This window comes from Thrips palmi, unplaced genomic scaffold (assembly GCF_012932325.1).
Source record: "Thrips palmi isolate BJ-2018 unplaced genomic scaffold, TpBJ-2018v1 HiC_scaffold_19, whole genome shotgun sequence".
NCBI classification, from domain to species: domain Eukaryota; kingdom Metazoa; phylum Arthropoda; class Insecta; order Thysanoptera; family Thripidae; genus Thrips; species Thrips palmi.
Window position 1 is genome coordinate 7,793,072 of NW_023144628.1, and position 12,978 is coordinate 7,806,049.

A 12,978-nucleotide genomic window follows, 5' to 3' on the forward strand; every position below is an offset into this window, starting at 1 on the left:
GTGCCGACGGCGAGCCTGAAAGGGCCTGAAAGGGTCTCCGAGAGGAGTTGAACAATCGATTTGGTGTTAAATTCCGGGCAAAGGGAGGGGGAGGGAAGTGGTGGAGTGTTTTAGGAATGGCTATATCTCGGACATTTTCCTAACCCTTTCAGTCCAGAAAAAAAAAGTGATTGGCGTAAATAGGATTTCTGTACAAAACAATTCAGATGGCCATGCCTGTGCCTGTGTAAGCTTGTGTTCTGGTCTCTCTTGTGCTGACTTGTACAAAAGTGGTCTGCAATTGTAGCTGTACTTAAGTAATGTTAGGATCCATGTCCTCTTAAAATCCAAGGTATGTTAATGAAAAATTGTGCTTTGAATTGGAAACCCTACTCTAAATTGTAGCCAGCCTTTTTTCAGTCTTCTCAGAAAAAGAAACTGTCATTTCTTTTTCTTGTGTTATGTTGTTCTTGTGTGATCTATGTGATGTTGTAAGTATTATGTACACTTATGCCTGTCTAGATATTTATTGAATTCAAGATTTTCTTGGATTAGTGATTAGTTTTGTCAAATTAGGTATGCTTGTATTCCTGCAAAGAAATATGTTGTGGGTGGATCACAAAATATTCAGGTCGGCAAGTGTTTCTTTTTTTATTATTTATTTGATAGAAAAAATGTCCCATTCTTTCTTTGTAGTTTAAGTTTATTTATGAACTTCCACTCACCTACCCCTGCTAACATTCCTGCTCTTACGAGACTGTTTGCTTTATTGTTTTTGTTATTTGAAACTGTTTACCATAAAAGTAAAAGTCCTGTGGATGGCTTATACAGCCTCTATCATCACATATACATACATATATATGACAACATCATCATATTAGAATATGTACATATTTATATATATATATGTATATGATAATAAGCAATGCTTTAAAAATGGTCTGTTTTTTACCTTGCCAAATTGTTTCCACTTGTCTGTGGGATTTGATCACTGTTGATTTTTCCAAAGTAGCAGTACTTACACAAATTTGTACTATACACAATATAAGAGTTGCATGTACATACAGAACCTTGAGAGACGGTATCAAAAACATGCCTCGGGCATGCAAACAAAATTGTATTTACTAAATATCTGTATTATTTCTGTTCTACTGTTGTCCGTTAAACCATTGTTACTTGATCGGTACTACATCAAATTAAAACACGTTTTAATTCTAACTAAGGTATGTGGGATGCGGCTTGTATGGCCCCATTTAAATTGCCCTCCCCCCCATTATGAAAATGATTTTTACCTGTCCAAATAAAATTATTAAAACTTAACTGTGATTTCTTACTGGATGCAGCTGCATTTATGGAGCCTCGCACGTCTAAATTAAATCCTCACATGTTCCATCTGGGACTCGGCTTCTGTCGAGCCCAAATTCGAGTATGTTGTCTGGGAGCTCTCCCTCGGGTCTCCTGATATTATTTTGAGAGCTATTTTGGCCCAAAACAGTCTTTTTCCGGCCAAAAACCTGAACTATTTGGGCATGCGCCTGAAAGGTAGGCGACCCACCTTCCACAGCCTCTTCACCACACCATCAGTTGTGTGTGAGCATTTAAATGCTATTTTCCTCTGGGCAAGGGATGGGTAAAAAAAAGAACAATCAGTTTCCGAGTTTTTAAGTTTTTTGCCAAATTGGCTTTATTTCCATATTTGAATAAAAAGGGAAAGCTACATACATCAATTGTGTTATGTATAAAATTCTCTCACATCAGTGTGGGTGATATAAGTTCTGTCAGTTCAAACCTGCCACTTTACAATTAGGAGAAAAGTTGACTTGCAGTTATTTATTTTTTTCAACCTTAAATGGATAACGGAGCCTACTGCACCTGAATTTTTAAACAAAATCAAAGTATTGAATTGGACAATGGAATCCAATATGCCTCTGCATTTATCACCACAATCAATATCAACTCTGCATCAGTCTTGAGGTCATAATGGGAGGGAAGGGAAGGGAAGCCATACAGATAAGCCACATTTCTAGTTTCTTAACTTCATATTTGCACAAATTACTTTTTAGACAAAATCTTTCCAATCCTCCTAGAACAAGCCACCTTTTAAAATGGCTTTACTTTAAAATTGGGTGCAGGACTTTATGCCCAGCAAGATGAAATATACTAAAAAATAAAATAATGTACACACACTTCCTCTAAACATACACGCCGCTGACAATAGACCAGCATTACATTTACATTTGGCATACCGAATCATTCAGGGTGTCTACTACATTCTAATAATAAGAGAGTTAGTCCAGAAATCGGGGTGAAATGACTAAGCAGTTCAATGAATAGTTCCATTGATCGATATGTTCAATAATTTTTACAAAGCATTCAGTCCTAATCAAAAGATTGTAACTCTTGCTATGTATTAGAATTGGAAGTGTAATAATCAGTTTTACCAAATTTCGCGATTGCCTTAGTGTTCCTGACAAAAAGGCTTATTTTATTTTATTTTAAAAGGAGCGTTGATGAGCGAATACCCCTTGTCGGATGGATGGAATACCATACTAATCAACAAAAACAGGGGTGGGCAGAAATAGAACATGAGGTTTGTGGCAGATTAGAGTTGTGAAACAAATACTTGAGAAATTTGGATCAACTGATGCAAATCAATAGTTTTCTGTAGTGGAGGGTGGGAGAGGGTGATACAGACATGTTTCTTGGAAAAAAATTTCTGAACATCTATTTGGATTGCAATGAGCTACAGTAATAACTCTTGTCATTAGAAATGAAAATATTCAATACTGGTGTGGCCATAAAATCAAGCTGAAATGTATGGTTCAGATTTTATTGATGATTTGAGGTTTAACTCTCTTCAGACATCAAGAAACCTAGCAGACACTATCAAGTAGGTGAACAATACTATTTTAGAATTAAAGACATTAAATCCAATGTTAAGGATAGGATACATATACATACAACATTTAAGAGTACCTAGAGAACATTTTCATTTACTGATATGCAGACACCCTGATGAAAACGGAAAGATCTGAAACTATTGAAAATGCGAATTTTGTCAGTGTGGAAACCATTTTTAGATATTAGTGGTGGCAAAAAAGAACAACCTGCTCTTCTAAGATAATTTCATCTTAGGTGAGCTCTTTTCCTTGTTTCCTTGCAGTCAATTGATTAATGACATGTCTATATTAGTCAGGTTTGGACACTTAAAAGTAAGCCACTGATTAAAAAGAAAAGAAAATCAACCCTACTTTGTCAAGTACAATATATAAACTAGATTGTACGTCAATAGGGCCCACACGAGTAGAAGCTCTACTGATTTTCATCTGTACAACATGTTTGCTATCACACTTGCATACTGGCAGATGTGCCACACTGCACAAACTATCCACATACAATAACATGAAATCCAACTCCACCCACATAGCACACAAATAAACTATCAATTGTCTGTTTAAAAACAACACATACAAAAATGCAGCAAAGAAAGTTGGAGCAACAAACAACTTTCAAAGTTTTTAACACATGATCACAATTATATATGCAAATAGCACGATAATATTAAGACATAGAACAGAAAAAAGAAAGTGATGAGTAGGACTCGCTGCCACATTGTGTCAAGTATACATAAGAAGTTGTACATTGCCATGCCAATCCCCTCCCCTCAATTGCAGATCCATTTAAGATTGTTATTCAAGCCATTCAGGAAACATTGTTATAAGAGAGCAATGCTGAAGATGTGGTTGATCTGTCCAACACAAATGAATTAAAACAGAAGAAAAAAAAAAAGCTTTGGACTTATCAATGCAGAGATCATTAGAGACTTATTAATACAGAAATGCCATATACATGTAGACACCTCCCTTCAATGACCTGAACAAAGTTCAAATATTGGAACCTAGGTTTAATAACAATGCACAATAAATTCAAATATTGAATCGAGACACAAGAAAAATCATCAGGGAGGGGAAATTTTCAATCATCCTAGATGCTTGTACGGTTTGGCACAGAACATGACCATTGTTTAGTGGACCATCTTAAATGCTGGTATCTCGAGATTTCTTAATCTACATGTCTGTACTAAAATGCTCAAAGTGCAGAGACAAATTCGTTTTACCCCTTTTAATGCATTTATCAATTCATAAATCTGTACAAAAACTAGGATGAAGCATTTTATACAATGCTCTCTTATCAGTCCATTATAAACATCAATGCAAGCTTATTAGGATGTAACAAATACACCAAATGAACAGCAAAGAACACATCTCCACGTGCCTTGTTAATAATAGTGAGGAGATACCTTCATAATATGTAACAAATTTACATATTGATTAATGATTTAAATCATTTGGCCTTTACCGATTAATTAGAAATTTTATAAATTAAAATGGTATTGATAACTAAGAATGCCTTTAACTCAGAGCACTTTGACAATAAGTGAGAAAGCAGATATATTTAATATTATGAAAGGCTATGATCAAGAGAACCAAGAACAGATAAAAATTGACACAGCCCAAAAGGTGGAGTTTCCCATTGTTGTAACTTTTGCATTAAAGCCTAAAACACCAGACTAAGTCTAACGCTAAATTTAAAATTTTGAATCTGATATAAAATCCGAAAATACAATTAACAAGCAAAACAAAAATTAAGAGAAAAAAAAAGTACAACTGCCGCTATGCACAGGTATCCACAGAGCGTGGTCAAAATCCTTATCTTTTTACACTATTGTTTTACTTTCATAGTTACACATCACTTGTTCACATACAATAAAATGCTAAACACATCACTGAAGGGATGGCATGGTACTGTACCTTTCCAGGTAGCTTTATGAGCAACAGATATGGTAGATATGCAAATGAAACGGATTTGTAACACATAATAAGCACCACTGAATAACCAGACAAGAGATAAAATTTTATTTCAAAATCTTGCAGAAACTTGCAAGCCTTCCAGCAAATTAAGCCACACACAAACTACTTGCTTCAGGCTTTGGTTACCTGATAGCCCTCTGCAACTTATCCTGAGGCTCTCTCCGTATCAATGGAGGCCAAAGTAATTCCTAAAATTACCCGATAGCTTAGGATAAAAATTGCAGAGGACAAGTAAAAAAAACAGATAGGACTGAACACGGGCAGTCCCATATTGTTGATCTCTTGGCCGCAGACACACCTCTTCAACAAAAACAAACAAACAAAAAAAGAAAAAAACAGGACCTCTCACTTATTTGCACTGACTTTGTTCTAAACAACACAACAAACAGTGCTTGGTGTACACATTCAGTCCTGACGGCCAAGAGAATTAAACGTTTCAAATAACACTGAAATAGGTTCCCTAAATTCAAGTATATTACTTGAAGCAAAGAACACTAAGTCGGTAACTTAAATTATCATGTTGTTTAAATTTATCAGTAAATATTTACAGAGGCATAAAAGAAACTGTTAATGCCTCTGTTGATCACTGAAGCTGAGAGTTCAACACATCACTCTTGAAGGGTTCTGATGGGGCAGCTTGGAAAAGTTCATTATAAACCCCATCACATTTACTTCTTCCACTTCTCACTTCATTTCTTGCCATTTTGCCGCAGGCTGTCCTTTGATATGCTGCCTCTACGGGCAGGTCCTGTGCCAGGACTTGAGACCGGCGGCGCCATTTGCACTCCATTCGAACTTTCAAACAAAACAATGGACGGCTCCATTAGAAGTTCACTCAGAACATAGAGTACACACGTAATTGTACACATTTCACTGAATCCATTTAGTACATAGAATGAGCGTGAGCTCTAAAATCTTCACTAAAAATTAAAAGCACTAAAATAATGGTTTTGAAGTCTTTGAAGAGCACAACAACAAATATAATTGGAAATCATAGCTGCAGTCACCATCATGAGCTATCTGCAAAAGAAAAAGCAAAAACATAAGCAAAAAAAAGAAAAAAGGTTTCTTGCACCAAAAACAAAAGCAACTGCAAACATGAGAGCCCACATGAGCAGAAGTGGCTAATTGAATGCACCGCAAAAACAAAACAGAAAATGCAGGCAAGCTAAGGAAATGTAAAATCAAAATTGAATTTGGATAAGCAGCAAGCCTCACAAACTAAAAGCAAAAAAGTAAAGCCTCTTTCAATTCTTTTTGCACAATGTGACAGTACTACAGCACATTTCCACCTTAAATGACTTAAAATTGCAGATGAGTTTGCTAAAATATCCAAACTACAGAACTGCATGACAAGAGACAAATACACTTGAAATGAAAGCAAGGCCGATCAGTCTTCCTACACGTAATTTTCCAGGAAGACCACACACATTACGGCAGCGTAACAGCTATGATTGATTGGTCTAGAATATTTATTATCTGCTCTAGGATTTGAAAATATTCATAAAACTTCCAGTCCAACATTGTGTAGTTCACCGAGACTAATGAATACTTACTTTGAAGGCTTTGGTTCTTGTCCTCTTGGCGTAGATAAATCATTGCTGGGGTTGGCTGCGGCTACTGCACCTCTATGCAAACGCATGCTTACTCTTCGCTCTTGAATTTCCCCCGAGGCTACTCGAAACCGTGGTGAGGCTGTAGAAAATACATTTCATAAGATGAATTAACACATTAACAAGCATTCATGACACCCAGGAAAGACGTGATTAAACATGTCTTACCAGTTGTGGGGCTGGCAGTGGTGACTGGGGGAGTTGGTCCAGCATTGGTATTTCCCATCTCGAAGTTGGCCCTACTCCTACCAGCAGTAGCCCCTGAAGCTGCGGCTCCAGCAGGAGCGGTCCTTTGCTGTGTTCTTGTGTGCCGCTCGCGCTGTTCTTCTGAATTACCATGTCTCGAAGCACCCTGGGCAGAATAAACGGGTTTTACTTGTTGATCCTTCAAAGCTCAAAGCAGGCTTTCTAAGCAGAAACAAATAACTTACAAATTTGAGCAAGTTCCAATCAAAAACATAGTCATAAGTAAAGCCCTGGCGGTGGAACAAAGTTCGGAAGAGTTGCCGAAGATAGGAGTAGTCTGGTCTCTCTTCAAACCGGAGTGCACGGCAATAATTTAAATAGGTAGGGAATTCAACTGTAAAAACACGATTGATGAGCAAACTTGGAAACAGACAGAAAATTATGATGTTAGAAGAGAGACAATAATGACAGTACCAGGAAATCCTTTGCACAATTCTTCAATAGAAGTGGACATTTTCTTCTCACTAATGCGTTCGTATTTCTGTCTCTTGGTTGCTGCTTTGAGCCCCTGCCATGGTAGAGACCCCCTATTGAAATACATTAGCACATATCCAAGGGATTCCAGATCATCTCTCCGACTTTGTTCTGAAAATGAGTAATATTGAGCAATCAGATCCCGTATTGAGGATTTCAAGGCAAAACACATGTACCATGTTTCTTAAAAATACCTAAATGCTTACCTATACCAAGATGTGTGTTGATGCTTGCATATCTTGCTGTGCCAGTTAGATTCTTATTTTCCCGATATAGAATATGTTGATGGGTGCGGCCATCACGGAATTTTTTAGCAAGCCCAAAATCTATAATGTAAACCATGTTCCCTTTCTTACCCAAACCCATTAAGAAATTATCAGGTTTGATGTCTCGATGAATGAAGTTACGGCTATGGATGTAGTCTATCCGACTGATCTGTGAACAAAAACCATTGTATGTGCAAATCAGATGACTGAAAATATTTTAAAAGTACATTTACTAGTAGCAATGAAAAAAGAGTGGACCCTTGCAAATAACCCATATGTAAACTCTCTCTTCCACAGTTGTGATAGGGATTTTCTTACATAATGAGTGTCAATGGGTCCATTCCCTAATCTGTGACTTGAAATGGAAATGTAAAAAAGACTTACAAGCTGGTCCGCTAAGAGAAGTACAGTCTTTAAGGTAAAGCGGCGGGAACAGAAGTTGAAGAGATCCTCAAGCGATGGTCCAAGAAGTTCCATCACCATAACATTGTAGTCGCCTTCTGATCCACACCATTTTATGATGGGGATACCAACTAGAAAAGTAACAAAACCACAATAAGAGGCTTTCTCTCTAAGACTAAAACAAAATAAGAGATGAGAGGGGGGCGATTGGCATTTCTCTTTGAGAAAAGAAAAAATGCAAAGGAAATAATTAGATCATATTTATCAGTATTGTTGTACAAGTTACAAGCAGCCTACAGTATGAAAAAGAAAGGTAAATGTAGAAAGAAAATAAATGAAGTTAAATAATACTGCAGATATACTAACAAAACAAAACATATCAATAAACTAAACTGTAGGAGGACAAGTTACATAGTTTGGTTATGGAAGGCAAAAGGAAAAGAAAACATAAAAATGAAAAACTTATGAGCAATGGATATTGCAAGAGAATCTAGAGACAACTGCTTGGTGCCTAAAATCGTAGGACCTAAAATAACATCAGCTGTACAGCAGCTATCTGTTGTTTTTAATCACTGAAAGAGCACTGAACTATCTAGGAGGCAGCTTGAGAGCTGGGATATTTCCACGGAGATTTACTAAGATTTACTTGGGATGTGAAAGAATGATAAACACCGAAGACTTGGCGGAATTCAAACACAAAGACTAGGACTGTCTTGTGTCAATCACCCTCCCCTCTCCACTTTTGTGAACTTACCTGCTCCCTGCATCATTTTGTAGAATTTGGATTCTATATGGAGTTGTGGATGGCGCGTCTTGACGCATTCTAGTTTAATAGCTACCTCCTGACCCGTGCAAATATTGGTGCCTGAGGGAAAACAAAGTTTACATTTGAGGAAAGGTTTTATTTTGATGACAATAGAGGTGCTTTACGGAGTCAAGGCAAGAAGACGCGTATTTACCCAAGTATATGTCCCCGAAGGAACCACTTCCAATTTTCCGACCTAGTCTGTACTTGTTTCCCACACGGAGCTCCATTTCTGAAATTGGACACTGAATATTAGGAGACAATGGAAACATAAACACCTTGCGTCGGAGCAGCCATGTTAGAAGCAGGCTCGCAAAATCGTCCAGACCCAGCAGAAAGGCTCATATTCAACCGCGTATTTCTCCTTTACCTGGGGCTCTGTTGAAAAACTATAAGTGCAGGCAGAATCTTCAGAATTCACTTATCCTCCCACTTCATGAACACATAGCGGAATTGCACCATTTGCGAGGATTGCTACGATATTTCATATCGAGAATCAATTTAATTTTCAATGACACTGCCCGAGACACACTGCGTAGTTCAGGTTTTCGCCGTCGTGGCTGGCGGCAGCACAGGCAACAAAAACAAAAGGGCAGCGAAATTCTATTCGTGGTGGGAGAGGTCTGTAGTCGCGCTGGAAGTTTCGAAATCTTTCCGTTTATGTTTTTAAATTGGTAATTCGTTGAGAAGTAAAATGGCTAATGTTAGACATGACAGTCGCAACAGCACTTCATTCATTCTTTGTTTAGTGCTGGATCTTTCGTTCCCCAGAGACGGAGTTCTGTATAAGAAATGCCTGCAGGTAATGACCGATGACCGTGTGTGGGTCTCATTTTCAAAATAGGTTTGGTTTTGTGTGGTTAAGACAGTTTATTGAAAACGATTGTTTTGATACAGGCATTGGAAAATGTCCTCGCTTGGGCACTCTACGCGCCTCACAATTTGTCTGTGGTTGGTGTAATGACCATAAACTCAACTCAGCAGCATAGGTTACAGTTCGTACCGTTCGGCGACAATTTTTCGGCGGTATCATCTGTGCTTGGGGCAGTTTCCAGATCTGTAAGTCAGTCTCGTTTAAATCTCTCTGCTTCGAGGGCAAGTGCGTGTCAGCTCGCCAAATTTTTTTGTGCATGTTACAGCCGGGGGATTCGCACTTCCACATGACTCCTCGAGATTTGAAAGATTCCTTATTCATGACGATCAACAAGGTGGTGAGTAGTCGCTTGGAGCGGAGTCCTTGGCTTGCCCACGCAATCGCTACCCCTCGTCGTGTGTTGCTTCAAGGTTCTGCACTTGAAGGAGAGGCGGCGGCTGGAGGCCGGCCAGATCGTGGCGACGGTGATAACGTGTCGCGACGGGAGCCTCGTGGGGGACGCCCTCGACGGCCTGCGCGACGAGGAGGCCCGCTACTTTGACGCCATGCTGGTAAGCCTTTCTGCCCCACCAGGGGAAGAGGGGGGAGGGGCAAAGCTCAATTTGTGGCCTGCCTCCTGCCTTGAGGCGGCTCCGTGGGAGGACGGCCCCCATCGGCTCCGGATCCATGCCCGGCCCCAACGCGGGGCTTGACCGGGCTTGACAACCCCTGCAAGACATCCATTCCACACATGTTCTCTGTGGACAGGTGGTGCAGCTGAGCACGGAGCCTTCCGTGCAGCCGCGCTTCTCGGCGTGCGGCGAGGCCCGCGAGGGCTGCGAGGGGCGGCCGGCGGCTCGGCTGGCCGTGGTGCCCGTGGCCGTGGGCGCCGCGGGGATGGACCGCTTGGAGGCGACGCTGCGCGCGGCGTGGTTCACCCCTCGCTGGAGCGACCTGCTGCCGCTGGACCTGGAGCTCGGCGCGCGCCCCGGCGCCGCGGACATCAAGTGCGTGGCCGCGCAGTGCGTGCTGGACGCGGGCCGCCTGCCCCTCGGGGACCACTTCACCCTGCTCGCGGCCGGCGGGGGCGGCGGGGGCGGCGGGGGCGCGGGGGGCGGCAGCGACCCCCGCGTGCTCCGCGTGGTGGCGCGCGTGTCCGCAGACGGCGTGTGCGAGGGCAGCCTGTTCGGGCAGCCGCTCAGGGTGACCTGGTCGCCGACGTCCGTCTTCCAGAGCCACGGCGACTTCCACCGCAACGCGCACGTGAGTCCCGCGTCGACGCCCGCACTGCCGTGTGCTTCTGACTGGTGGACTGACGCGGCGGCTGTTAGTTGTTTCTAGCGCTGTGCGAGTCCCTGGCCGCCAGAGACGAGCACCTCGTCGTCAAACTGCAGACGGGCGGCCCTCGGGGCGGCCGGCCCACGGCCCCCACGGCGGCGAGCGGCCACTTCGTCTTGACGTCCGGTGCGTATTCTCTTTGTCTTCCTAATCACCACCACAATGCCAACAACGGGAACACTTGCCCCTCCAGGCGACGAGTGCTTGCTGCTGCGCCCCATCGCGTCCGCCGAGCTGGGCCTGCCGCCGCCGCCGCCACCTCCGGTGCAGTACGACGGCGTCCTGGCGGCGCGGGCCGAGCAGGAGGTCGCCGACGCCCTGGACGCCCTGCCCGTGGAGGAGCAGTACCGCGCCAAGGACTTCCCCAGCGGACTGTGCACCGCGCTGAGACTTGTAAGCAGCCTCGTCCAAACTGGTCCTACGCCAAGCCGATTGATTTGCGAATTGGCGCATGACGTTGTTTCGCCGTTCGGCTTTTCTCTTCGCAGAGGGCCGACTTCCCCGAACGCCTGTCCCTGCAGCAATTGAAGGCCGGCGTCCCCGCGGTCCCCGCAGCCCCAGCGCCGACCATGGTGGTGACCTCTCCGCCTCTCGCAGTCAGCCCCCCAGCACCGCCTGCCGCGCCCGCCCCGCCCTCCGAGGACGTCGACGTGGTCATGGAGCTGTCCTCTGACGACGACGAGCTGCCCGAGCTGAACGTCCCGGCCGTGGCGCTGCCCGGCGGCACCGCGGCGGCCGGCCCGGCCCACAAGCTGGGCACGGGGGGCCACCCCGCGCTGCAGGACGACTTCGGGGTGACGCCAGCCAAGCGCAGCAAGTTCCAGCCGCTGCACGGCGTCTTCAAGATACTACGCCGCCACTAGTCCATGCTTCATTTTACACCAATTAAACCTTCAGGTAATCAGATGAAACGACTCGACTTTCTCCACGAACACCCGGTGCCAGTACAGGGCCAGCACCTCGAACGGCACGGTCACGCCTTTGTTCTCCTTCTGTAACAAACAGAGGGTCTAGTAGTGTAGCAGAGTCCCGCGCGCCGGCTGGATAGGCAACCCATCGAGCAGCGGGCGAGGGGACCGGCGAGAGGGTTGGGAGGGACGTTACCGCGGACACCTCGAAGTACTCGAGCTGCAGCGAGGAGGCCAGCTCCCTGCCCTCGCTGGTGCCGATGACGCGCCGCGACTCCAGGTCCGCCTTGTTGGCCACCAGCACGCCCTTGGTGGCGTCCGCGCGCACCGCCGCCTGGCCGCGCACCATGGACACCCAGGTGGGCACGGACCGCACGGAGGACGGCGACGTCACGTCCAGGACCACGATGAACATGTTGGCCCCGTTCCACTGCGCACCGCGGCCGCGAGAAAAGTTACGTCTCATAGCATTTTCACGACGTGCTCGTTTTAAAGGCCGCCGCCGCCTTACGTATTTGCTGAGCAGCGGTTCGTAGAACGGCAGCCCAGCCGAGTCGTAGATGAGCAGCTCCACGGCGTCGTTGGTGTCCGGAATCGGAACCATTTTGGTGGACAGCTCGACGCCGAAAGTCTGAGAAATGCGCGCCCGGTAGGGTGTCAGTAAATTCGTTTGCGTGTGTATCTCCAATAGTACGGAGGGCTGTGTTTACGCAAGTTTGTACGGGTCGATTGCCGTCCCGAGCCTCACCATCTCATAGTTTTTCGGATAGTCCCTGCCGTCCGTGAGAAACGATTTGGTGAGGGCGGTTTTCCCCACCGCGCAGTCGCCTGGAAAAGACGCCGAGCAGATGAACGAGACATGCCAACTGCAGAAGGTATGTGCGGAAAAGCTGGAGAGGTTTCATGGAAATATTTCAAACGTATGATTTACCGACTACCGCCAGTTTGGCGCGTATTATGCTGCGAGGCATTTTGGTCGAGGCACCGCACTGCGAGGCGACGTGCACTGTACTGATCCGCGGGGTGGCTACGGCTAGCGGCGCTAGCAGCTGACTGGCGGCGTGGCGGTGTGTGTGTGTGGTGTGGTGGCGCCCGTTGCCAGGGAAACCGACTAGACAACCGGGCGCCGGTGGGGTCGGCGTCGGTGCTGCCAACCTGCCACAACCTGCCAACTGGTTTCGCCCTCTCCCTTACCTAAACTAGCAGTAACGCGACACGTAAAG

At 44.6% G+C, this 12,978-nt stretch overlaps 3 protein-coding genes across 4 annotated transcripts; 1 reads left to right on the top strand and 2 right to left on the bottom strand.

The window, feature by feature from the left end:
* Nucleotides 1-1,629: 1,629 nt before the first annotated feature.
* On the bottom strand, nucleotides 1,630-9,209 carry LOC117645674 (casein kinase I-like). Of its 2 annotated transcripts, none has more exons than XM_034385988.1 (10): nucleotides 9,027-9,209; nucleotides 8,811-8,888; nucleotides 8,606-8,716; nucleotides 7,834-7,982; nucleotides 7,390-7,618; nucleotides 7,124-7,294; nucleotides 6,895-7,043; nucleotides 6,632-6,815; nucleotides 6,407-6,545; nucleotides 1,630-5,645 (listed from the first exon to the last, which is right to left on the bottom strand). In XM_034385988.1, the coding sequence occupies exons 2-10, from the start codon at nucleotides 8,884-8,886 to the stop codon at nucleotides 5,540-5,542; spliced, it is 1,314 nt and encodes a 437-aa protein (XP_034241879.1). In that variant the 5' UTR covers nucleotides 8,887-8,888; nucleotides 9,027-9,209; the 3' UTR covers nucleotides 1,630-5,539. The 2 variants fall into 2 exon arrangements, with proteins under 2 accessions (XP_034241879.1, XP_034241880.1); XM_034385989.1 differs by having other exon boundaries at nucleotides 1,630-5,870; nucleotides 9,027-9,207.
* Nucleotides 9,210-9,350: 141 nt separating this feature from the next.
* Nucleotides 9,351-11,710, top strand: LOC117646299. Its single transcript, XM_034387160.1, has 8 exons — nucleotides 9,351-9,458; nucleotides 9,554-9,715; nucleotides 9,796-9,867; nucleotides 9,941-10,081; nucleotides 10,641-10,772; nucleotides 10,841-10,973; nucleotides 11,041-11,240; nucleotides 11,336-11,710. Exons 1-8 carry the CDS (start codon nucleotides 9,351-9,353, stop codon nucleotides 11,708-11,710), a joined length of 1,323 nt encoding a protein of 440 aa, XP_034243051.1.
* Nucleotides 11,635-12,770, bottom strand: LOC117645675 (intraflagellar transport protein 27 homolog). The gene is made up of 5 exons (XM_034385990.1): nucleotides 12,687-12,770; nucleotides 12,504-12,583; nucleotides 12,267-12,386; nucleotides 11,952-12,185; nucleotides 11,635-11,839 (listed from the first exon to the last, which is right to left on the bottom strand). Exons 1-5 carry the CDS (start codon nucleotides 12,724-12,726, stop codon nucleotides 11,741-11,743), a joined length of 573 nt encoding a protein of 190 aa, XP_034241881.1. The 5' UTR covers nucleotides 12,727-12,770; the 3' UTR covers nucleotides 11,635-11,740.
* Nucleotides 12,771-12,978: the final 208 nt, after the last annotated feature.

Excerpts from the sequence above, each read along its gene's own strand:
- LOC117645674 (XM_034385988.1), bottom strand. The coding sequence starts at position 8,886 with ATGGAGCTCCGTGTGGGAAACAAGTACAGACTAGGTCGGAAAATTGGA. Across the intron at positions 7,295-7,389 it reads CAACACACATCTTGGTATAG|AACAAAGTCGGAGAGATGAT; the intron begins GTAAGCATTTAG and ends ACTCATTTTCAG. Across the intron at positions 5,646-6,406 it reads CAAGAACCAAAGCCTTCAAA|TTCGAATGGAGTGCAAATGG; the intron begins GTAAGTATTCAT and ends TTTGTTTGAAAG.
- LOC117646299 (XM_034387160.1), top strand. The coding sequence starts at position 9,351 with ATGGCTAATGTTAGACATGACAGTCGCAACAGCACTTCATTCATTCTT. Across the intron at positions 10,974-11,040 it reads CCACTTCGTCTTGACGTCCG|GCGACGAGTGCTTGCTGCTG; the intron begins GTGCGTATTCTC and ends TTGCCCCTCCAG. Across the intron at positions 11,241-11,335 it reads TGTGCACCGCGCTGAGACTT|AGGGCCGACTTCCCCGAACG; the intron begins GTAAGCAGCCTC and ends TTCTCTTCGCAG.
- LOC117645675 (XM_034385990.1), bottom strand. The coding sequence starts at position 12,726 with ATGCCTCGCAGCATAATACGCGCCAAACTGGCGGTAGTCG. Across the intron at positions 12,186-12,266 it reads AACCGCTGCTCAGCAAATAC|TGGAACGGGGCCAACATGTT; the intron begins GTAAGGCGGCGG and ends CGCGGTGCGCAG. Across the intron at positions 11,840-11,951 it reads AGTACTTCGAGGTGTCCGCG|AAGGAGAACAAAGGCGTGAC; the intron begins GTAACGTCCCTC and ends TGTTTGTTACAG.